The sequence below is a fragment of the Tyto alba genome, unplaced genomic scaffold, assembly GCF_018691265.1.
Source record: "Tyto alba isolate M040663 unplaced genomic scaffold, T.alba_DEE_v4.0 Super-Scaffold_10, whole genome shotgun sequence".
Classification (NCBI taxonomy): Eukaryota; Metazoa; Chordata; class Aves; order Strigiformes; family Tytonidae; genus Tyto; species Tyto alba.
Window position 1 is genome coordinate 9,331,565 of NW_024881262.1, and position 26,675 is coordinate 9,358,239.

A 26,675-nucleotide genomic window follows, 5' to 3' on the forward strand; every position below is an offset into this window, starting at 1 on the left:
ATTAATGTATCATGAATCCTTTAAAAGAACATAAAAACGTGATCTCAGGTCTAGTCCTCCTACAATCAGTGAGGAAATTGCCACTGGTCTCAAAGGGCAGACTGGAATGTACAGTAAATTATTGTATTCCCAAATGAATTATTGTCATTATCTAAAACTAGCATGTTTTTTGCATTTTTTTTACAGTAATGTATATCAATTAGTTAAAATAGAGTTAATTCTGCTTTAGATTGGTATAAAAGAGAACATAAGCTAATTACATTCACTTTAACTTTCCACCATTTTGTTATAATGTTATTTAGTAAACATTTATTGTGTGGGATGTAAGTCAATGCAATTCTAATACTAAGAAGCTTTGAATATGATTGATTCAAATGGGATTGTTAACTTCTATATGGGAAACTGATTATGCAATCAAATTCCTGTAGTGAGTCTTTGATACACATCAGAAAATCTACTAACAGTACTGGGAGCTGAACATTAGCTGTCTTTGCTCTATTTCCTTTATAAAATTGAATGGAAACATTTGAAAAGTCTCCTATCGGAATTGAAAAAAAATCCAAAACCAACAAACCAAAATCCTCCCCAAACACAGAACAAAACAAAAAGCTCCACCAACCAGGCAAAAAAAAACCCCAACCAAACTGCCACCAGAAACCAACCAACCAAGAACAAAAAAACAACCAAAATAACCCAAAACAATGAACAAACACACCAAAAAAAAAAAAACAAACACCAGAAGAATAGAATTTAGACAGTGGAAATGTTTGAATATTTTACCCATAAGCCCTTGAGAAAATATAAACGTGCTTGGATCAACTAGTGGCATGCAAATGAAGTTCAATTAACAAAAAAAAAATGTTTTTTACTCCTCCTCTGAATACTAATACCTCACAGAGAAACTATTAAAGTCTTAGGTATCTGGTGGAGTTAATTGGGGTGTAGTCATGAAACATTTTTTTTTTTTTTGATAACTTGTGTTATTGCCTGCTTTTTTCATGGGATAAAATGTATTTCAGCATGTTTCTGATAATATAATTTCAACTTTTAAAATTTATTCTTTCCAGTTCAATTTCTAAAACCTAGGTGTTCTGTAGGTTAACTTCTTAAATTACAAGCAATCAACATCAAAATTGTACACTGAGCAATGTCTGTGTAGTTCATGTAGATTCTAAGTAGTCAGCTCCCATATTTTTCAGTTAGAGAGAGAAGCGGGGATAGCTTTCAATATATATTTTTCATTTCTTTTTCCTATTGGTGATTTTTTTCATGGACTTCCAGTTCTGTTTCATGTAATACCAGAGTATTTTTGCCATAGGATCTCCTTGAACATGAGTCACCTCCTGACGGTCTCATTTCTTTCTATTATCTTTATAGGGATCCTACCATCACTAGCTTTCCAATTTGTGTACTCTAATGAAGAATCTAAATAAGTTGTGGTGAATCCGGGACAAATAATTCCTGTGATGCCGTGAGATTTGTTTGTTTAAAATCAGACTGGCAAGGCATTTAAGCATGCACCTTTTTTATTGCTCAGTAAAGCAGCTGATGATATTTTAAAGTATGGATTGAAGTACTTTATTGAATCAGGTCCTTTGAAGTTCACTGACCTATAGTAAATTGGGAATTTCATAGTTGACTGTATAATTAAACATTGACTCCAGGGAATATTTATGTTTAAATTTATCATTAGAAAGTAATTCTGAAGTGAGCTTTTTTTCTCCTGACACATGCAAAGCAGCTGTGAAGAGGTTAAACCAAAATCTTATCTTGGAATTAAAATCTAACTTTTATGCACTATTTTTCTCATTTATTTATCTGCTTGAGTTAAAGAATATTGGATCATAGTTTAACTTCCAGTTAATCTCAAACTTTCAACAAACTTTCACTTTTTCTAGGTTCTATTAATACAAAAAATCCACCTCTTCATTTGCTCTAATCTCTTCCGATTATGTAGGATAGAGGGAGGTATGTTCTACAAAATCCCATTAGTACTGCAAGTTCACTCTGTTGATGCTTAAAGTATTAGATTTGGCAACTACTGAATACTTTCTCACACCAATAAAGTGACTTTCATTGAAAGTAATTGAGACAGAATCACAAAAAATAGATACTGAAAGGCCTATTCAATTACCAAGAATACCCCTCTGCTTATTGTAGTATACTGATTACTGCCAGAATGATGGTCAAAATTCCCAGTTGCCATATATTGCCTTAGCCCCACTGGAGTCTGCAGTACTTTTTTGGTTCATATTATTTGACGATTTGCCTCCAGATCTGATGATATAAAATAATTTGTGAATTGGAAACTTCACTAAAATTTAATTCACAGTATTTATGTCAACAAATAAGTGTCATATTTTACAAGCAGGGCCTTGCTAGGAGCATAACAATAAAATGTGAATATTTATCTGACTTGTTTCTGTTGGATGTGTTTTTAACATCTTCCAGAGGAAGACAGCAAAGAGACTTCTCTAAAATATAAATCTGGGGCCTCTGCATTATCACTAACTATTTATCTCAAAAGGAGGATTTAGAGTCTGCGTATCAGATTCCACTTAAGCTTCTTCTGGAGTCTGCTTCCAAAGTCAGACATGATTAATCCTCCATTCATCAAGGATTTTGGAAATGGAAGATTTGACTTTTTTTTTTTTTTTTCTTGTTTACTTTTAGCCACTACTCCTCTCTCCGGGCTTGATCCTAGCATTAGACTTGCAGCTTTCTTGCTTAGTTAGTTCTAGGGATGGAGCAACATAGATACCTAATGTAAATAATTACTTCCTAAAATATACACATGTTCATACTGGGTTTGGCAGTGGTGATAACTTCGGAAAGACCAGGCCTTATGCTCATGACCCAGTTTAATCTGGAAGTTTGCAGCCAATTTGGAACTTGCTTGATTCACCCTGTGAGCAGCAACCACGTCCATCTGTTTCATCATGTAAAGAGCAGACACAAACACTTTGGTGATGGTTAAATGTATATTGCAAAATAGCAGTGTGTTGTTCTGAATGAATGGTCTGAACGAGAGGTTTACACGGACACACTAGAGAGACAGCATCTCAAAACAACATTACAGCCAGACAATTAGGATACAAACGATGTATGCAATATGGTCATATAACTGCACATCACACATACATGATGCAGAGATGGCTATGGAAAATACTCACTTTTTCACTTGATTCTGCTTCCTTTCGGCTTCTGCACCCCTTTGGTGCATAGCAGGGAAGTAGGTATTTGTGTTTAGTGGAAGAAATTACACTGACTAACAGACACAAGCATTTTACTCATAAATTTATCATAGACTATTGCAGAGAGACTGACAGACAACCACTACAAATTGTGCATTAAACATTTAATGAACCCAGGCTGGACTCCTGCCCCTATTGAAGCCAATGGAAGTTTTGCATTTTTTGGGGGGTGGATGGGTGGGTAGAGGGGACAGCATTTTATGTTGGTTTCTAATTGTTTGTCAATCACTTAGTAGAAAATTATAAATGACATCTTAAGAGGGAGCATCCTTTTCCTTTGTGCAATTACTTCACAGACAAAGCAAAATATGGTGTTCAAGAGGGGCTGAGGAGATTGCCAGACTTAGTTTCCAAAGTAGGTGGTAGAACTTCTAGAACATGTATTGGTTGAGTGTATCAGTGATGCTTTGTAAGAGAAGTATGTGCTGGCCTTGTGTGCATCTTATATACTTTTAAAAAGTACAGTAGCTGTTACCCTAAAACATGAAAGGAATAAACCATGACTGTGGACTTTGCTGAAGGCACTCACATAGGAACAACTATGTGGCAAGACTATTTCCATTAAACCTCCTGATAAGTAGGAACAACTTGTGTGCACTAAACATTAACAATAAACTAAATGTACTTTCTTGGGGAACAAATTAATGTATGTGAGCGACAGGGGAATTAAATCCACTCTTGTAGTGAGATGGAAGTGTTGTGTTGTACAGTAGTGTTCAGTCACTCTTAAGAAACTAATGAAACTACCTAAGACTTGATGGCTATTCCAAGGTGTAAGGTTTAGTGTGATGATGTTATGTCCTTTCTTTGACTGAAGTTATAGAACTTATAGCAATAGGATGTTTAGAATAACATATTCTAACCCACACCAGGAGTAGAGTCCCAGTGAGAGTTTAGGGATGGGATCTGAGATATTGAAAATGATATTACTGTGTTTTTTTCTTATTTTATATATGCATTAAATATGAATATTTTATATATGCATTGCAAATGAATATTTGTGGCATGAATATTGATGACGAATTATAATTGAAATTTTAAATTGGTTTTAAATAACTTTATGGTAACTGACTTATACTGTACTTTCTACAGATCCCTTTCTTTGGAGGATAAAGGCGTTCTTGTTTAAATCCTCACATCAAAACATCTAAAAAACCCCAAGCGTTTTACATTATTTACCCCACACTATTTTCCCCCTGTGTCAGTGGGGAAACGTGGTGACATAGGTGTGAGATCCTCTAGCAGATGGGTTCAGCCAGCACCGCTGAAGTGGGAACGGCCGCGAGGGGAAGCCAAGGGGTAGGGGAGGCTCCCCTCGGGCTGCGCGTGCCGTGGGTCGCGTGGGCCTCGGGCATCTCGCGTGTGGCCGGGCCGGTGACTCGCGCTGTGTGTGGCCTCCTCAGAGCCCCGCGCTCCGCCCACCTGTGATGTCATAGTAAGGAGGGGCTTTTCTTCTGCAGACTCCTCCCTCGGAATCTCCTTCATCACCATGGCAACAGCCTTATCTGCCGCCCTAGAGCCTTTCCCCTACAACAGCGAAATCAACAATGGCGCGAGTCAGCAGCGAGCCTGGCAACAACCGCCTCCCAAAAACACACCCCAGAACCATCCAGTCATTACACTGACGGCGTTTACAGCTGAAAGCAAAGCTTGGTTGAAAGTAGAATACACAAACACCGTTTAAAAATAATAATAAATTATCAGTGAACCAGTTAACAGCGGGGTCTAGCCATAGTCTTGTGACTCGTTAGAGTTGCCCCAATGAAGTCAACGGGAATATGGTGCTGCCTTGCTGGGGCAAGACTGGCTGGAAGTCCTCCAGCGTGAATGGAAGGATTTGGACCTTCTGTAGGGTAGGGTCTCCATAGGAGTACGGTCTGGAGGATCAGCCCCTTGATTTAATTTTCATTACCCAAAAGTTCATATCTGAAATACCTGGTTTTTGCTTAAAAATAGCATCAAGCTGATTTTGCAAATAAAGCACACTTCCTTGTAGTTCACTGAGGCAAACTCTCCCTGAAATTTGAATGTATAACCTGTAGGGCTGGGCTTGCAGTGTTTATAGCTCTAGTAACATTTTAAAAAGCAATTTACATCATATAAACAGCCTGGTTTTTTGCTAACAGAATATACGGAGCCAAATTCTGCCATCGTAGGCATTGCTACAGTTCTCCCCCAAATTGTCATTGTTGTTGAATTTACTGTAAGAGTTTTTTTCAAACTTTGTTTTTCTTAAAATTCACTTAGTATTTTTTAATGTTGTCTTGAATATTTACAATATTCTAACATGTAAGATTTTAGCCAAACAAAAAATGCACTAACGTTATAAGCCGTACTTTCTTTGAATCCATACTCTTTATTTAAAACAGGTATTTATCATCTTGAGTTCACATGGATTTATGTATTTTGATCTCTCACAGTCTTGCAAGTGACATGGAAAGTCTGAGCATACACATAAAGCATAGCAGCAGAACTGTATTTTGCTACTGACCCTGGCTATGTCCTTTCTATCACATTTTAAAAGCTCCCATTGATTTCTGTGGAAGTTTGAACTGTGCAAAGACTGCAGGATCTGGCTCCATAAAAGCAGTATTTTACACTAGACTTCAATGTATTTAAATACTTAAAAGTCTATAAAGGGAAGGGGTTCTTTACTACCACATCGCATACTAGAATTTCACTAGCATTGTATTCAGTGTCCAATAAAAACCCACTATTGTTTATACTGTACTTCACATTGTTTCAGAAACATTTCATCAATTACAGGTAAAAACATTACATACTATTGTGGTTTTTGAACAGATTTTCTCAGGTCAATCTTAGGTTGGCTTGCATGTGCAACACATTACAGTTACCGCAGAGGAAGTTCTTTGCATGCTGCAAGAAATTCTCAGAGCAGAAGTGTCGATAAGCATGCTGGATTTGTGATGCCTTTGATATCCAAAGAACTGCGAAGTCATTGTAAAATTAAATATATTTAATTCAATGAGCATTACTTCTAATTGGTAAGCATATCAAAGGTTCTTGACCATTTACATATTTATGCTGTTCACAATTCATATGACATATTCCAGGTCTATGAAGCTTGTTTCTAGTATGACACATAGAGTTATCATTAGCTAGCACTAACAACATGCTATGTGATCTTTATAAAACGTAGTCCTTTTGTGCTGAGTGCTAGAACAAAATAGTTTATCAGCTAGAAAGGATGCATTGGAAAGCATGCAGTGCTTTTTATTTCTTGCAGAGTAAAAACCCACCAAAGCAAAGGTCAGGTCACTTTTTTGAAGACAGAGCCACTTTTTCTTCAAGGTTTCACCTACTGCCTGAAAAGAGTCATGATACTCGTATTAGTGCCTGCTGTTAACCTTTCATAAACATAACTCTGCAAAACCCTGGGGGTGGTTGATACCATATATAAAATCTGTCTCATCAGTTTAAAGTGGCTATATTATGATGTAGAATAGTAGCGTGTGCTGTTGTTTTATGAGCAGATTTTGTATATTTGCTAGTCAAAGCAAGTAATTTGATACTACTTTTTTTTATTAGGTCTTGTAGCTTTTATAAAAGACTACATGTAAGTCAGGCTGATGTATTTCTGGATACTTGGCCTATGGTTCTAAAAACATTATTCTGAAACTAGAAGTTTGTAGGCAATTTCCTGGACACCAGAGAGAAAGGCACTGCAGTGAAATAGCTTAAATTCTCAGATTCTGGTGGAGATACACAGGTGACCAACTAATTGGAAAATCCAGTTTTTTATTCTGGTGATTAGAAATAGTTTTTGTTGTCCAGTGTAAGGTATGTAAGCTTGAGAATTTTGGTCTCTGTATTTGCTACAGTGCATACTATATATTCAGTTCTTGACTATGAATTGATTAGGCAGAAGAACTGAGAGGAATAAAACCAGTTTTTCTATGACCAGGACAACCTTGTTACTGTTATGAACAGCAGCTGAAATTATAGTCTCTAGCACATTTATTACAATAAGCATTGAAAGTTTATTCTTAAAAAAAAAAAAAAAAGAAAGTGCCATTTACTTGGCCTCCTTCAATATTAAGTGCTGTTTTTTAGTGTTTTGGCTTGCTGTATGTATTTATCTGTTACAGTAGCTTATTGCTCAAACCTTGTAATTCTGTAACAGCTAATTTTACACTTGTCAGGTCTTTAAAATGAACAGTTTGTTGATAGCGCAGATTTGCAAGGGAAGTTATTTTCTCATGTAAAAAACAGTTTAATGATTTAATAAATAAATTTCATCATTCCCTATTTGTCTGCAGTATTTAGATGGAAACAATTGCAATGCAGAGCTTGACAACCCATGTACAAATCAAGACAAGCGACTTGATGAAGGCAAAATATTTTACTTGTTTTCATAGAACATACTGCTTAAGAAAAACTGAGAAACATGCTGGTATTTCATTATTTGATACACTTAAAATGGAACAGTTCTGTTAGGTGATGTCTCCAGAGCAAAATAAGGAGTAAAGTTCAGAGTATTCCCATGATGCTAAATATTTATAATAAAATTGGGTTCAAAACTTAATAATAGTTCTCTAGGTTTATCCTTTGGGATCAGATAATGGCTAGTAATAGACAGTTCCAAAGGAGAATGCTGACTTGGCAGTATTTTGTAAGGAAATAGTCCCTTTATTTGCAGCTGGTGTTTCTGAATAGTTCCAAATTAAATTTTATACAAGTTATACTATTTAGATGTGGTATTTAGCGAGAATTTAATTAAACTACTGTAAGAGCATAATAATGTAAATTTCTACGACAGCATACAGATGTGGTTTGTTTGTTGTGGTGGAGTTTCTTTTTGTTTGGTTGGTTTTTTAAATCAGTGATGCACATAGCTTTGTGACTGTGCTCATATATGGTAAAGATTTTCTTCATTAAATACGTGGGACCAATAGATCACCTTCAAGTCATGATGGGGAGACCAGTTAGGATGAATACATGGCCATACTTGAAACATTATTGTTTGGTGAAATACTATATAATTCTCTAATTCTTTTCTTCATACAGTTATTTGCAAACTTGTTCTTGTATATGAAAAAAACAATGGCCAGTGCTTTCTAAATATTTCACTTTTTGTATTTAAATTATAACGATTAATTATAGAAATTCTTTATCATCTTCTATGTAATAAAAAGGTTTTATCTAAATCCATAACAGAATAAGAAATCTGGTTTTGACAAATATTTAAGGTACTTCAAGTACCCAAATTCACCTGTCAGGAATTTTTATACCACTTATGAGAAAGTGAACAGAGGAAATTGAATGATTTTTTTTTTTAAATATGTATACATGGAGAAAGAAATTCTGCCTTTATATAAACCTATGCTGTTCCATTTATTTTCCAAAGTTCCTACCAAGCTGCTTCAGTTTTACTTGACACACCACAATGCAATGCTATTCACTGAGCTATTGAAAATCGTCTCAACATGGGCATGTTTAAATTGAAGCTTTTGTAAAATAGAAGATGTAACACAGCTTCCCTTTTAAGGAAATTTGATAGAAAAAAGTGGTATGCAGATGGTGCTAGTACATGTACGGTATGTTTATTGATTTCATGTGGCATCTCTCCTTTCTAGTTGAGGAGAAACAGAATAACAACTTCCTGTATTTATGAATGTAATGCCAAAAAGGTGACAATCTATCCTGAACTTCTCACATTGGGCTACTGAATTCAAGTGTGTTTAAAAACAAAACAACAAAAAACCCCAAGTACTTTTCAGTCTGGAATATCTTGAAGTACTGATCTACTCTTTTAGTAGCTGTAATAGGTTGAGAAGGGGTTTCATACAGCAAACTTTGAAAGATGCATTAGTGGTAACTTTAAGCTATAGTAGCTGTAGTCCTTCTATGTTAGGAGAAAGAGCAGATAGAGCTACTGTACGCCTTGAACTTGGGATGCTTGGCTGCTATCCAGGTGCCCCGGCAGCTGATATTTAGACTTACAGTACCAATTAAGCAGCCTATTCAAAATGGCTTTATGCACCACAAATCTTTGTGGTTTTGTGCAATTCAAAAATAAAAATGAAGGAACAAACTTGGCTTTACTGTTTAAAATTATGCAGTGCTAACTTTTTTACCTCTCAAAATGAGCACACACAGCTATGCAATGGTACCGTGAGAGTTCTACTGTCCACATTACAACTGTGAGCTCTTGATTTGGCATAGGTTCTGTGTTTATTACTTTTTATTTTTCCCTTCTCAGACTTTTCTGTTCATTTCTGTTTCTTTCTGTTCATTTCTGTTTCTGTTCATTTCTGTTTCTTTCTCCATATGTCTGTCTTTTCACCATCTATGTTTTTCTGCCATTTTCTAGTGGTGCTGTACCTTGCATCTTATGTATCATTAAAAACAATGAGAAGCCATATGGTGAGGCAGTTTTATGAACCAATACAAAATGGATATTTAAACAAAAAATCCTGTTTCTTCAAAGCTCTTGGTAGTTTTTTATTTTGAGCTTAACAAAGTTAGGTATATATCTAAGGTAATTTGGAACATAGTTCCTTTAGGCACTGCTCAGTTGACTGTGGTGTGGAGAAATGTGAACAAGCTATATGTCCTGAACTGGAAGCAGTATTGTCAAGGTAGACCCGCTTTCAGGGCCTGAGCTAGTATTTCCATATTGTACTTGCATCCTTTGGAATCTCTTGTCAAGCTTTCTGTTAGTGATGGTCTAACCTCTCTTGACTCATGACCTTTAGTAGTTCATTTTTATGAGATGATGATGAAATGCAGATAGTGTTGGCTACAGAGAATGAATTGAGTATAGGAAGCCTTGCGTAAGAAGTAATTTGCAATAAAGCAGCTAAATCCACATTGGCTGAGTTTGAAGTGTACTATTCATCTTTCATTCCTTTTTTCATTCTTATATTGATGGAATAACAGATTTCAGTATTAATATGGGAAGACTTTTCCTTTACTGCATACAAGAAAATTGTCAAAGAAGGAGATAATAGCTGATAAAAGGTAATTGGCACAAACATTCCCATTTACCTTCATCGTGTCGTGTCTTATGTCCATTTAAATGTCAATACTATGGTTAAATTGCATTCCAGTTTGAGAAGCATTTGCATTGATATGGCATTGTTAAGTTTTCTGTTTATTGACCATCAATAACTGTTGCATTATGTGTGCTCCCTTTAGGAGTTGTCTCATTCTGATGCCTATAGATTCATTCTGAAAGCGAAGTGGGACTGCTTCCAAAGCATCTCCAGTGAAAGCTCTGGAAGACCCATTTTGCTCTCAAGAACATATGCAAAGTTATTATACTTAATCCATCTGAACACATATTATGACTGGAAATTAATAAACAAGTCTGTCAAATCTAACTCATTCTCTGTAAACTAGTATGATTCCCGCAGGCTAATAGGAGGCAGATGCAGTGAAACTAGGATGTTTCTTCCTCTTAAGTCAGAAAGTTTTATTTGGAATATACACAGGGAATGTATCTTTTGAGCAAGGTAACACTTTCTTATGTTGGAACACTAATGTTGACCTAACTGTAAGTAGTAAATCCAGCCTGGAATATAATGTTGCTAGGAAGAGTGAGGTCTGGGACAGAACTAGCTACTTAAAGGTTGTTTAAGGTTCTGGTCCTTTTATGAATGAGTTACACAATATAGCTGCTTGTGATAGGAGGCTTGGATGAGATGTTTTGCAGTCCTTTCTATGTGAGTGTCATCTTTTAATAAGGCCATTTTGAATATGAAGAAATTTATTTTTTAGTGCTTATTTGATTGACTTCTTGATAATTTGGAAATGCATTATCAGAGGGGTGAGTTTTTTGATTGCACAATGATATTTGATTTCAAAAATTTCAGGGAATAGCTGTAGAATTTCATTCATCTCTCCTTAGTCAAGGAACACTGTGAAATCATTGGACTTAACAACTGGCAATTTCAAATTTGTTTGGCAGTCTTCATCAGAGAATTAATACTAGAGTATTCTCCCTCTCTCAGTTGGGGTTTGTTTTATGTTGACTTCAGTATCATGAGCCCCAATCATAACATATGCATAATAACAGAATTAGTTTATTATTATGATACTATACTGAGTTAGAATAAGTCATTCCTCTAGTAATAATTCAAGTGAAAATCAAGGAGCTCAGATCACTTTCAAATAAACAGATTGGTGACTTATGTACTGTCCACTGTTTAAATGTGTGTTTACTGCACGCATGTAAACTATGTATTTTGCTCACTCACTTCCTCCCAGCATATAATGTATTTTTCCTTAAAGTGGTGGGGTTCCTCACCTATGAAGGCTGCTACACAATTTTTAATGGTTTTGTTTCATGAAATGTTCAGAGAACTCTAAGTCTGCCGCAAACACAGCAAGAGTAAAGGCTATACAGTAAGTCTGACTTGCTACTTTGATACACATGGTATTACTGATGAAACAAGATCTCCTGGTATGATTCCAGTTTTGTGCACTTCTTTGCATGTTATCTTTAGTGGAGTTTCTCAGGACTGAGTTCATGTTGAATGAAGGGCTACAGCAGTGGCAGACACTAGTGATAAAGTTAGGAGCACAGGATGCTCCTGGAACAGATGTCTGGCAGAGAGGATCTGCCATGGGGTGTGTGTGTAACGTAGAGCTTGCTTTCATGGCACAGGAGTGAAGATAATATAATTTCATTGACATTTATTCACATAGATGAACAGTTGGGCATTAAGTTTTATCTGTTGTTTTCAAATGATAATTTAAATTCCACTTCCTAATAAAGAAACAATATCACCTGAGTTATGTACATGTGCTGGAACTGTGGTAGTTTGTAAAAAATTCATATCAGTAAGAAAGCGGTGAAATCTGTGCCTTAAAACATTTGGTGCACATACATTCTGTTCAATAACTAGCAACGTTTCATCGTGTAAGAAACTGGGCAGGAGATAATTTTGAATAATCTTCCTATGTGCTTCTTTTCAGATAGGAGATGGGAACATGCTCTAGCAAATTTTCCTTATTTCTTTGCTGATTCACAAACCCAGATATTTCAGCTGACACAGTGGACCAAAGTTCCAAATGGAATAATTTTTGTTAAATCTGTAAGATTTCTTACCAGCATACAGAACTATGCCCTGTTTCACACACTCTTCTTAATACGCCTTAAGAATTAAAGATGTATGTAGACACAAAGCATTGTCCTGTTACTTGCATACCCCCCACCCGTTTTAGGTAAGTTTAGTTCATTTCCTGAGTAATTTGAAGGTTTGAAGTGTGATCATTGGTAAGAATTGTTGAGAATTTTGACTTAAAACAGACAGTAAAGATTTCAGCATTTGATTTTAAAAGTGTATCTAGGAATTATTTAATTAAATGTTTTCTCTTTAAAAATCTAGAATTTGTTACTTTTTGGGGTAGAAATTTAAATTATATTACAATTCTTTTACACCCTCCCCTAGACACAGAGGATGCTAATCCAGAATGAGGAGTAAATAATATAAAATAGCGGAAATCAATTTGGATTATAAGTGGCCATGTAGAACTTTTGCAGTAGTGCTAATACTGTTCAAGATGCAGTGCTACAGCTGGACTAATCACAGAACTGATGATAAATTGAGTAAACAGGACAGTTAGAAAAACACATATATAGCCTATACTTTTTTTTTTTTTTCTGCCCAGAGAAGAACTGGCACAACAGTAGAGAATATAACAGAAATTTTTATCAAAACTGTTGGATGGACAGATAGTGGTTGTCTGTTGTTCCCTCTGGCTTTTACATTACCAGATTAAAAGAGTATATTGTTTATTGTTGCCATAAGAATGGTTTTAGTCTTGTTTTGAAAGCCTTTAAGAAAGGTGGTGTTATTTAGGGAAGGTGAAGTAATGTTGAATAAGGACAATGGTTCAGATGACCTGTTACTTCAGAGTCAGATAAAATTGTGCATACTGTATTGAATAATAAGATACATATTCAAATAAATAAGTTGGTATATGTCTCTTGCTAGGTGCCTAATTTCAGAACCATTTCAAATTTGTATTACTTATAAATGGCTCTTATTTTGATTGTTATGATTTTGTTTACAAAGGAAGAAAGCATGGACACAGAAAATGGTTTATAATGTATTCTCAGTATTAACTCTTATTGAAGATTAGGATGAAAATCTCAGGATTTGAGGTCTGTAAATCTGGGGTAAACACTATGTGATCAAAATCCATGCCTTCAGTTTAATTCTTTCATATAGATTCTTTCATGATTTGTATAGAATAATTACAGGAAAATATTTAATTCTGTTTAGGATTTTTGGTTTTCTTTGGCTCTTTTGTTAAACACTTTGCTCAAATGCTATGCAAAAAGTATGGAAATTTTTCTTAACATGAAATGCTAAAATATATTTTATCCTGACATAACAATATATGTGGTTCTACTATGTAAAAGAGTAGAAAGATGGTGAGGCAGAGAGTGAATGGAACAAAAAAGTAAAAAAAACGGTAGACGGAGGATTATGATTTGGATTTCTTCTGAAGCACGTTGTTGTTACTTTCTCATCAGGCTTGTCATTAGTCCTGTATCTATTAAATACTGAAAAAATATCATACTAGATAGCAGTTTTGAAAACAACAGATCAGGATAGTTTATGATTGAAATCATAATTGTAAAACTTATTTTCTTGACTTATTTGAGCTCTCTCCAGCCACCATTCTGAATGCTGCCAGGATAGATGTAGCACTTTCCATAATGCAAACATTTGATTCCCACCATAATATAAACATTTGATACCTTGAATTTATTATGCTATTTTTCTGCTACAACCTTAAGACTTAAGTCCTTTCTCCAGTGAATGGAGACTAAAGTAGAGCCGCCTACTAAAGTGGAGCTCTTTGGTAATAAAGGGCTTTATGCTGTATCCTTGACCTAAAATTCAATCTGTGTCTGTTGTGCTGTGTGTTCTTGATAACAAAGGTTTCTGAATGTTGTTGTACTTACTTGTTAGAATAAAACTCTATTTTGAACACAGCATTGTAGAATATGTTTACCTCCTTATACTTTTTCCCCCAAAATAGCACGTTGCCATTCATCAGAAAATAGTAATAGTACATGAGGCAGTGGAATAAGTGTGACTGCAAAATAACTTCATGTTCCTGACCTGGAGATGGCCTCTGCACACAGTTTCAGCTTTGGAATGATCTCTGATACTGAAATATGTTAATGCCACAAAAGCAGCATTAGCAGCATCGTCTAAGATCACTTAGAGAGGATTATTCTACTGTCCCTTCATTTAGCCCCCTGTTTATCACATAATTTGTAAACCTTCAGGAAGCAAGTTCTTAAAATTGAAGTATAATCAGTGTGCTCTTAAAAGATATTCCTAATTCTTTGATGTGTACTATTAGTGTGGAGAATGGACTTTCTTACTCTAACACTGCAAAAATATTATAATTACAAAAATGAAAAAATATATGTGCACTAGTAGATAATTACTTCTAGACTTAATCAGAAGTTCAGCTGTCTTGGACAATTAAAATCTCATTGTTCTATGCTTACTGTTTAAGATAATTTTTTAGCATAATGGGCCACATCAGTTACATTTGTATAAATTGCTCTTTTGCATATATTTGCAAGTATTCTATATTCTTTGGGGTTCAGTGAATTTAATTTCATTTTATATCAATGACAGTGATTAGCATTTTGCCTGTTCTACAAGGAGCTGAAAGCAGTATCTCTATTTCTAATAGCCAGCACATCATTGATATCAGATGTGCCTGGTATTGTTCAGCTTAAAAGGGCATTCACCCTCTCTTACATCGAGTTACTCTAATGCAGTCAAAAAGCCCTATTTTTCATAAACTTTTTTTTTACCTCCTTTACTTATTTTTTCATACTTATAAAGTAAGAAGCATCTATTAAAGAAAAAAAGGAAAATAGATACTTATTCACCCAGTTTACACGTGCTTTTAAAATGTATGCTTTAATATTATATAGTGTTTTGCAGTCCACATGTGCTTAGGTTGTCAGATGCCTTATTAGAGAAGCAAGGTCTCTCTTTTTATTTTTTCTGTAATTCAACAGTATTTCAAAATTCAGTTGTTATTATCAGTTTGGGGATGTCTGCAGTATAACTAAAAAGGTGGTGAGTCCACACTTTTTATAGTAACTATTTAAAGCAGCTTAGTTTGGCTGGTAGGGTAGTAATTTTGCTTAATAAAAACCCTGTGAATACCTACAGCAGGGTATCTGTGACCAGGTAGCAAAAAGCAGCTGGTAATGGTAAATGCCTCTTACAGAGAGGTTCTTGATTTTCAGAACATCTTAATTAAGATTTTTATATGCAAAGAATTGTTAAATCATCAATTATGCTTGCTGTGAGGCTTCTTTAGCACTTGCTTTCTTGGGATGTAAATGATACTGCTTGTACTTAAAAAATGGCTTCTGGTACATAGAAAATCCCTTGGATATACAAATTACCGGACTCTGCCTCTTCAGCTGTGATGTCAAATCTCGTGCCAGTCTGTCCTACGTAGTTAAAGCTGAACTAAATCTTCCCTATAGTTCAGGGCATGGTAACCTAATGCTGTGGAGGCTAAGTTGCCTGACAGTAGCATGACAGCTGTTGTCAGAAACAGTTTTCCTCAGAGGTTCTATAAAAAAAAAATAGTGTTAATCACAAGAACACATTCACTTAGCACTGACTGTTCTTGAACATGAAAATAAATCTTGACCAAGTGAAATAGCAGGTATGAATTAACAACTTTCTGAATTTCTTGCAGATAGCCTCAGTAAATGTGCTTATTATCAGAGAATTAACAGGCTGGTATCTGAGGGAAAAAAGGCGTGCAACTTGCTTGTGTTTGATGTTTGTACTGAGTAATAGACAAACACGTGGAGGGGAGTACGGGTATTTCTGGCACCCCGGCATGGGTGAGATAGGTGTTAGGTCTGGGTGTAGAGGATAAGTGGTCAAGTTTCAAATATACATATCTCTCTATATATATATATCTTGACTTCACTTTATACTCACTGAGGAGAGCAACTGAGCCTTGACAGAAAAAGAAATAGTAGTTTGCTGTTTGTACAGTCCAGCAGTAATTCACTATCTTGTCTCCTGGTGGGTTTAGGAAGAGAGTAGGGTGGCCTTCGATAGCTTTTCTAGTGGCACTGCTCTGGCCATCTGAAATAGGTCTATCAGGCAGCACTCTGAATTTTGTATTCACTGAAACATACTGCTCCTTTTCACTCTGAAAAACTTGTAAATAAGGAAGTCTTGATCCAAATTTGTCTCTTCCCCATTAAAGTTCAGACACTCATGTTAATGGAACCCCAGTGAAATGATATGAAAGATGGCATTGTCCACTCAGATTGATAAAAATTACTTGAATAAACATGTAGGCATATGCTTAGACTGGCAAGGACTGGAAGATTTTTTTCTTTTTACAGCCCAGATAGCATGAGCTTATTTGAGGTAAAAAGAAGCTGTCGCAGATGGTGATAGCAGTGAGAGGCCTAGTGACATGCGCTTCAACCCGAAGTTTGCTACAGAGGAGTGACTGAGGTAGGATAACATACCAGACCCACTGCCAAAATCTTAGGCTTTAAGAAACATGCTTATTAACTAATTAAACTAGCATATTTGTAAAGAGAGTGAACTGAATCATTCCTTCCTATGGAGAGATGTTCATGAATAGAAAAGTGAACTGAGAAACATGTGTACTAGTCCCAAGTGATCAGTGCCAGAGAGCATCTGGCAGAGATGAGGGAATAAGGGTTTTCAGGAGTGAGGCAGCCTGTGGTCTTGGCGTGGTGTAGATACTGCCGGGTCAGAGTAAGGAAGAATTGCCTATTATTATGTAAGATGCCTGGTAGAACTGGAAAATACCGGTGCTTTCCTGTAAGGGAAGGTGTTACATGGGCCACATATGAGCTTCCTTGTTTGAAATCCTGCCAAGCAGTGGTTGGTCTATTAAAGGCTGAGCTAAGAGTATACACAGCATGGCCAGGTTTTTCTTTTTCCCCCTTCTGTTCACACCTTAACATAAAGTGCCCTTGGAGTCATTAGCAGCCAATAAAAAATTGAAGCAGCTGATTCATGGTCAGTGAAGTGGAAAGGATAGCTTGGAGCTATTTTCACACGCTCCTTTCTGAATTGCACTGTCCTCTCATCAACTACACTTGAGTTTTTCACACATTTCAACTCATTTCATTAATAGAATAAGATTATTTGGCCACTGTCAAAGATTGAAGACAGTTTGGTAATGTAGACCAAGAACTTGTTCTTATTTCCTAGTACATGAAAAACAATCTCCTTTCAAATGTTACTGTATTATCCTGAAAGTGTTGAAAAAAACCCCTATTTCTTTCATGCCCCTGTGCTCTCACACTTAGAAGAATAAATCCTGTGCTTGCTGAGGCTGTTTCTATTTTCTCCAAAGGGTTTTTGGTGTTGGCATTTATGTCAAATGCTGACCTTTTATTTCCTTATTGCCTGTGACAATATAGTTTAAATTTTACTGTTCAAAAGCAAGAACTCAACAGTAGTATCAACTGTGTACTATTTCTGCATTGGGGCTTTTTAATTTATTTTTGCACTCTGTAAGCACCCTGGCAATATCAGAGGGTCTGAGTTTTTAGAAAGTCTCCAAGATCTGCTTGCAGATGTAAAAATATTAATGTTAGTTTCCGTACATATTGATAGCTGGAAATAAATTGGAAAGCTGCTACCTTTCTTCTCCTGGGTCCACGCTTCAGGTCAGGTGTGGTATAGTGCACAGAGGATTTAATGAATTTTCAGTTCTGTTCTGCATCTCCCTTCAGTGGCCTTAGGATTCTCAGCTGGCCTTCCTCTTTTTGTTGCCACTTTCTTACTCTTTGTAGTATAGTGCAAAAGATAGCAGAGAGCCTGGTATCACAATAGCAGTCTGTCGTATGAAATGGTTGAATTTCAGATAATTGCTTGCTATCTGTTTCAAGTTATGATTTATATAAACCCTCCTAGGAAATAATCTATAAAATAGTAATGAAGGCTTGGTTTTGACCCTTAATTTTACTTTACAATAAATATATCAACACTTGAAATTCATCCTCTGAGAATTATATGTTAGTGAGTCAGAAACACTGTTACATAATTAAACTTTGATATTTCTGTTTTGCTTTTTGACTAACAGGAGGTTTGTCCTGATGTATGTTGCCCACTATGCTGTCTGATATTCAGTATAACATACCTAGAAACAATAGGAAGTGTTTGTAAAGAAGGATGTGAGATATTCTCTAATGAAATGGCTGAGTTAGAATTACACTGTGGACCAACAAAACACAGCTGTGGCTTCTTAGGAATGCATATTATATTGCAGTAGCTATTGTACAATGTTGACATTTCTCCTAACTTGTTTATATATTGATTTAGTATCATTATTTGGAAAAAGATAAGTGAATGGTCTGGAATACTGAGCACCTTACAAGATGATCTGAATAAAATAACGTCCAAACAGAGATTTCGCAGGAGAACTGCTAGGATGTCTGCTCAGTTTACACCAGCAGCAGTGTACATGATGTGGGAATGCCCTCGGAAAACATTTTGTTCATATCCAGATTGCATCTGCCTCTTCTGATGTGTGTGTAGTTGTCTTCAGTTCATTGTCTGACTGGAAAAATCACAATGAAAAAATTCTTGTGGTTTGAACGACAACTAAGTGACTATTAATGCAATGCAAATTTATGAAAACATTTAACTTTGAATCAAATTGAATGTTTTCTTAATCCAAATCTTCTATATAGTTACTGAGGTGACAGAAAAAAAATATAGGTCAGAAGGAAATCGGAAGCTGAACATCTAGGACTGATATCTCCAACTATTTTTCACTGAAGGCTGGCACCAAAAGACTGGGGATGCTAACAACACTATGGATAATACAAGGCTTAAAGGCACCATTAACACAAAGACTTATCAGAATAATAGAACCAAGACAAAAGGTCCTTCTAATAACAAGGAACTTCTGTTGTCATCTAGAGTCTATCATTTGAAAAAAAACAGTAAGAAAAAACACCAGTCAGTCGCAGAATTACTGCAAGCTAGTAATATTATGCAGCTGTGAATTGTTCATATGTATTTCAGTTCCAGACAGGAAATGTTTCTATTGTACAGACACTTCTAGGTCCTCATCTAAATACCACAGTAGTCACATTTGAGAAAGGTTGATTGACACTACAAGATGCACAAAATAGCCAATCAGGGAGATTAAAGTTTTCATTTTAAAAAAAATAAACTTTGAAAAGTCATTTTAGCAGAAAAAAGATGCATAGTGAGTAGACTTAGGTGGAAATTAAAAGTTTCTAAAGCTGTCTAAAAGAAGTAATGGGGAAAAAAATAATTTTAAAATGGATCTCTGTAAACAGAAACAATAGTGACCTATTATTTTAAGGGACTGGACATTCATATGATCCATGTTCCTGGGTTTCTAGCTGTATTTTTGACATAAGTGCATGTCAGTTTTGAACAGAATGCCATTTCAAAATGAGGATCCAAAATTCTCAACAAACTTTCAATCTAAGAAGTTGATTTCTTATTTATTTTGTAAATATACCATGCTGACTCTTATTTTTTTCAGTGAATGACTTATTGGCTAAGAAATTCTATTCCAACTTTAGCACTGCATTTTTATTCTCTCTCACCAGGATACTTGCATGTTGCAAACCTACATTTAGGCTTACTACATTTAGGAATTGATAGAAAGATTCTCTTACTAATTTCTCTTCTATGACATAATTTTGAGGTTAAAAAAAAGATAGAAATTTGCTTTATGGCATATATCAACCGTGTGACAAAACTTTTTTTGACAAACTAATAAAACAGCTGTCATGGGTTGATTTTATTTGTGTCTGGGTGAAGTTCACTGGAGGAGGTAAACGTACTCCAAGAGACTAACTATTCCTTGAATGCAGTGCTGACATTTCTAGTACTATTTCTTCTTCTTATAAAACCTGAACACAGGAGCAACTAAGCTACATTAATTTTTTGGAGAGAGAAGATTTTTTTTAATCATAAAACAAATGTTATATTATTCCTCAGGCCCCAGCCTGTGATTCATGAAACTCAGTCTTTTGTGCTGAGGTATACCTGAAGTCATAGTGTTAATTAATAGGGGTCTATGAAGACAAGATGGCTAGACAGGCTTGACCCTATCCAAACTTTTACCTTTATTGCACATTCATTTAATGTGTACTGCATAAATCACCAGTCAGCCAGTCCACATGTGCTATATTCTCCCTGAAGAATCTATGTTTGTTGAATGTTGATAAAAATTGCATGCAACTCTCAGTCAAATCAGTCAGTTCCTCTCAGTGAAAAGAAATGTGGATATTTAAAACCAATTTATACATGTTCAGTCAATAGGACTTTTTTGTTTTGTTGGGGTTTTTTACAACGCCACTTCAGAATTTGCTCCATTAGACATGTCTTTTTTCCTTTGTTGGTTTTGCTATTTCCATGGATGAATTCCAAAGGAAAAAAAATATCTTATCTGCTTTCTCAACTGTTCATTTTATAAGAACTACCTAATGTTAGCGAGTGGAATAAAAACAGCAGGACTAGAGGGATGTAAAGGAATTTCTGACTTTTATGGCAAGGCTCAGTGCCTGTCAGGAAATCTTTGCAATGTGGTTGTCATCTCTATAGTAGAACAGAGCAACTTCTGAGAGTTTGATGTTTTTCTCCCTGGGGTGCTGGTGGTTGGATAGATGTGAGGAAACACTTCCATAAATGAGTATTAACTTCTTAAAAGTTGTTCAGAATTGTGAACCAAGGGTAGAGGCCATATAGCATCATAATGGCTAAGAGGATACCAATGTGAAAGACAAATCAAAAGAAATAAAGGAAGGTGGCACAAAGGGTAATGAATAAGCACAGCTGTCCCTCACCACTTTAAAGAGAAAATAGTTTTCCATAATCCAGTTTCCTAAGCTAGTTTCAGCTATTAATGTGAATTCAAAATGAGACTGTACTTAAACTTCTTGCAGTAATAATGTCTGAAGTCTTTTACTTCTTTCATATATAAAACTATTGAAATAAGAGTGAAGAGCAATAAAAATCACACAGGTGCTTTGTTGCAACTAGGTTGCTGGGAATTTATGCTGTAAAATAAGCTATTGAAAAATAATACCATTTTTTTCTCAGAGAAATCCAGAACAGTTATTAGTTTTTGTACTATAAAACTAGCAATTAACAAAATGGCTATAAGCCAGTTTAAAATATTAAAAATACTCCTATTGTAAGGTTTTATACTGCTGCCCATCCATGCTGGTATTGCTATATTACAAGCTCATGAGAACATAAGTACAGCATGTTCTGTAAGTATGTCCTAAAGCCAAACTGTTGGCAGCTCACAGCAGGAGTAGGTAGTTTTACATATCCTCTCCGCTTTTATTAAGGTCTGAGTAATGAAATTATAAAAACAGAAACTATATTGTGGATTCTGGTTGTAGCTACATGTGACACTCGTATTAAGATAAAAGCTTGTCTAAGTATAACAATCTATTTTAACATGTATGAAGACTAAATTTCACACATTTAAATACTAAATATAATGCCCTATCTGTAGTTAGCGATGTGACACAGACTAGCATCTTTTATCTGCCCTTAGAGAATTAACCTGGTGGAATTTAGACAGTGGTTATGGCCTGACCCTGTAAGATGTTAAATGCTCACAATCCCATTGCTTTCTCCAGCTATAAAAGGTACTCAGTAAATCCCGTAAGCAGGAATTACATTTAGTAAAGTAAGTCCTCCTTCTCTTGTAATCGGTTGAGTTCCCGAATTAGTGGAAGCATTTGCAATCCATTAAAAATAAACACTGAAAATCAGCCTAAAGTTTATATTCAGTCAGCATAAAACCATGTCTGATTTGAAATTTCTAACTTTAGGCTAAGCTTGGTTTCAAGTGGCAAATAAAGCTCATAATTGCTTTGTATGAATGATAGGGAAATATGATTACGAAACATCTTGAATAGTTAGAAACTAAGTGACTAAATCAGTGGACAAGGGAAGAGTTATGGATTTTGTCTATCTGGACTTCTGTAAGGCCTTTGACACAGTTCCCCACAAGATCCTTCTCTCCAATTTAGAGAAATATGGATTTGATGGGTGGACTGTTTGGTGGATGAGGAATTGGTTGGATGGTCACATCCAGAAGGTGGTGGTCAACAGCTCAATATCCAAATGGAGATCGGTGCCAAGTGGTGTCCCTCTGGGGTCCACACTGGGACCAGTACTGTTTAATATCTTCACCAATGACTTAGTGGGATCAAGTGCTCCCTCAGCAAGTTTGCAGATGACACTAAGCTGAGTGGTGCAGTTGACGCACTGGAGGGAAGGGATGCCACCATTCAGAGGGACCTGGACAAGCTTGAGAAGTGATACAGTGTGAACCTCAGGAGGTTCAACAAGGCCAAGTGCATGGTCCTATACCTGGGTTGGGGCAATCCCCAGTATCAACACAGGCTGGGGGGTGAAGGGATTGAGAGAAGCCCTGCCAAGAAGGACTTGGTGGGTACTGGTGGATGAAAAGCTGGACATGAACCAACAATGTGTGCTCACAGCACCGAAGGCCAGCTGTGTCCTGGGCTGCATCAAATGAAGTGTGGCCAGCAGGTCAAGGAAGGCGATTCTGCCCCTCTACCCTGCTCTGGTGAGACCCCACCTGGAGTGCTGTGTCCAGCTCTGGAGCCCTCAGCACAGGGAAGACATGGACATGTTTGAGTGGGTCCAGAGGAGAGCCACAAAAATGATCAGAGGGATGGAACATGTCTTACGAAGAAAGGCTGAGTGTTGGGGTCGTTCAGCCTGGAGAAGGCTCCAGGGAGACCTTATTATGGCCTTCCAGTACTTGAAGGAGGCTTATAAGAAAGATAGGAACAGACTAAACTAAAAGAGGGTAGATTTAGACTAGATGTAAGGAAGACATTTTTTACAATGAGGGTGGTGAAACACTGGCACAGGTTGCCCAGAGAGGTGGTAGATGCCCCATCCCTGGAAACATTCAGGATCAGGCTGGATGGGGCTCTGAGGAACCTGATCTAGTTGAAGATGTCCCTGCTTATTGTAAGGGGGTTGGACTAGATGAACTTTAAAGGTCCCTTCCAAACCAAACTATTCTATAAAACAGGAGAGCCTGGAGGTAGCCCCAATCAGTGTGCACAGCCGCAGGCAAGCCACAGAACTCCTGGATGGTAAATACACCTTATAATTTGTTCTTTGCACAGATTTATATATATATCTATATAAAAAAAAAAAAAAAAAGTTGTTGACAAAATTCACAATCCTACTATCAGTTTCACCTCCTCTCCCTGTTCCAAATACCAACAGGGATTAAGTATACTTACAGAGGAATACTGTTTTCAGGAGAATAGAGACAGCTGTTGAGGTGAAAAGTGCTGAGGTCAGACAGAAAAGAGAACATAGTTAATGAAAAATGTCAGATGTATAGAGAGGGAAAAGACTGATGAGATCATTAGCCCTCATGAAGTATGCCATGGGATGAGTTCAGCCAAGGGGTTTATAAGAGGCCAAGGTGCTAGAAGTGAGGTTATAAGCAAACACCATACAATGAAAGTTTCTCTGCTTATACACTCACATACCTGTAGCACTGAATTTTTAGAGCATGTTTGTGATTAATGGGACAGAGGTAAAAAAGCCGTTTTCCTGTGGACCTAGACAGCCTAATTTTTCCAGAGAGTGCCACAACTTGTAGCACAGAGAGCTTGAAAAGCATGGGAAAAATCACGAGCTACAGCAAGTGAAACTTGGGAACTGTAGCTGTGTTATGAGTAATTCATCATGGCAGTGCACTTTCACTATTATTTGCATTTATAGGTAATGATTAACATCGGTGGATTTCAGAAGAATTCCACTCAAGTTAAAGCAGTCTTACAACAGTTGTGAAATCCAAATACCAGCACAGCATGCTGCTCTAACTGTACCATCTTACACTTGCAACTTTTCCTATGTACTTATTTTGAAGGAAGTTGAAATAAAGCTGGCTGGCTTTTGAATTATTACGCATGCAGCTGGCCTCACTGCCTCTGTTCTCTGCTATGATTTGTTTTGTAATATTGTATTTTTAATAAGTAATGATTCTATTGAAGTGTGCAGGTAATTGGCATATGCCGCTGCAATTTATATTTTATCTCCCAGACTTTGTGTTATCTTTTGTAGCCTTTCTTATTTTTTTTTTCAAATTGTGTTGTGGGGTCTTCAGGGAGGTAGATCTTGTATATTTGACAGTCTTAGGAGACATATGCAACTATATGAAGTTGTGCTACATCAGGACCAAGGGAGGAAGGATGGTGTCTGTTCAGGACCACTGAAGAACTGTAACAGTTAAAAGCATCTTTGCAAGTTCTATCAGCTCCTTTTCAATAGAAGCTTTGCTGTGATTTGCTAAAACTCAAAACCGTCTCAAGTCCAGCCTTTGGCAGTTTCTGGACGACAAAAGAACCTGGACTTCTTGTTAAGATATAAAGTTCAAGTTGGTAGTAAACAATGAAAACTGATTGTTTTAAACTCCAGAACTATATTGTAGTAATATGACCTGCAGTAATCCTACAGCACTGCATGCATCTCCATGCACTGTGAGTGGCTAGAAAATATGTCTCCAGCTGCTGCCTGCAAAAGGCATTGTGTCCTCAGGCATAACAGGGATACATTAGCTGAACTTATATATATCCTGTTAAAAGTCATAATCTAGAGAATTAAGCTTTTAAACATGTGTGATCTACCTTATATAATGAACTTCTGTTAATGCTTAAATTAGTGAAAAGACTCAGTGAAGTGCGACATGTAATTTTTCTAGAGTGAACTCTTTTTGAAAGACCAGTTAGGAAGAAGATTCAGCAACTGCAGAAACATGAATACCGGAGTTTTAAAGCTTCTAACTTTTTCACCAACATGCACTCACTTGCAATTAATCACGTTATCCATCATGCTTTCCTAAATGTACAGAAGGATGCAAATAGGTATGAAGATTTAAACTGAGAAGCCATGGTATTTGCAAAGTTTTGCAGGATTTGTGCTGCCATGTTATTTTGCCCATCACATATGTAAAATACCAAATAGTGGCAAGCTGCACAGAGCACGCAACCATTCTTTTTGAGACTAAAGGTCTATCACATAATCAAACATAACAGTAAAACTTCCAGTAAAATTGTAAAATTCCAGTAAAAACTGGAATGAAATTATTAACCTCTAGAGTACTAAATCAGCCTCAAAAGTAGCCTGTGGAGTTTTACTCTGTACAGTCCTGCTCTTACAGTAGATTTCTAGCTCTCAGTCTGCAATCTGGCAGCAGTAACTGTACTGTGACTGGGAGCAGCTGTTCATGATGGTATCTAGCATCTGAAAAAACCCTGAAGGAAAATGCCAAAATCCTGAAGTTTTAAAAGCTACCCTAGGAATCTTTTCCCCCCCTTCCCCTAGAGGACAATTTATTGACAAAGATTAATATTGGAGGAAAAAAAATAATAAAATATGAAGAGTTTATATATTTTTTTTAATCCCTATCGATGTCTGTGCACATTCTGAAACTAACTGGGTGCCTTGGCACATCATATTGTGTGGCTCTTCGGCCTTACATATGTTATTAATTCAGCATGCTCTTTCTAAAAGACACAGGTGTGATGGGATGTCTCCTGGGAATCTGCTACACCTGGAAGGCCAGGTGCCTTGATCTTTATAATTCTGTCTTGGTAATTTTTAATATGCCCTTCTTTGAGCTAGTAGCTCTCATGTGTCTGATATATCTTTGCCAGGAAAATGTACTTGTATTTTTATTGCAGTATCATAGAAAAATGGGTTGGAAGGGACCTTGAGGATCATCTGGTCCAACCTTTCTTGGCAAAAGCCCAGTCTAGACAAGATGGCCCAGCACCCTGTCCAGCTGAATCTTAAAAGTGTCCAATGTTGGGTAATCCACCACTCCCCTGGGGAGATTATTCCAGTGGCTGATTTTTCTCATGGTGAAAAATTTTCCTCTTGTGCCCAGCTGGATTCTCCCCAGCAGTAACTGGTACACATTACCCCTTGTCTTGTCTTTTTGATGTGACTTCTTGTAAAAAGGGAGTCTCCATCTTCTTTGTAGCCACCCTTTAAACACTGGAACATGGTGATAAGGTCTCCCTAAGCCTTCTTTTCTCAAGGCTGAACAAATGTAATTCTCTCAGCCTTTCTTCATGTGGCAGGCTACGCAGTCCTTTGATCATCTTTGTGGACCTTCTCTAGACCCCCTCCAGGCTGACCACATCTTTTTTTGCACAGTGGGCACCAGAACCGACACAGTATTCCAGGTGTGGCTTGACAAGTGCTGGGTAGAAATGGGATAATGACTTCCTTATCTCTGCTGGGGATGTCCTTGTTGATGCAACCCAGCATCCTGTTGCCTTTTTTTGCCACTGTGGCTCACTGGTCACTCATATGGAGCTTG

General features: G+C 36.6%; 1 protein-coding gene across 9 annotated transcripts in view; it reads right to left on the reverse strand.

The window, feature by feature from the left end:
• Positions 1–26,675, reverse strand: part of PEX5L (peroxisomal biogenesis factor 5 like) — a 114,281-nt gene that overhangs the window by 41,725 nt on the left and 45,881 nt on the right. For 3 of the 9 annotated variants that reach the window (XM_033006404.2, XM_033006409.2, XM_033006405.2), the window contains exons 2-3: positions 4,677–4,781; positions 3,174–3,212 (exon numbers count right to left, since the gene is read on the reverse strand). The exons of 1 other annotated variant lie outside the window; for it this stretch is intronic. In XM_033006404.2, the coding sequence (XP_032862295.2) occupies positions 3,174–3,212; positions 4,677–4,781 (144 nt within the window). Of the gene's footprint in view, positions 1–3,173; positions 3,213–4,676; positions 4,782–6,514; positions 6,578–26,675 lie in introns of those variants that run through there. 5 more of the 9 variants (XM_033006406.2, XM_033006410.2, XM_033006411.2 and 2 more) reach the window with 4 other exon arrangements.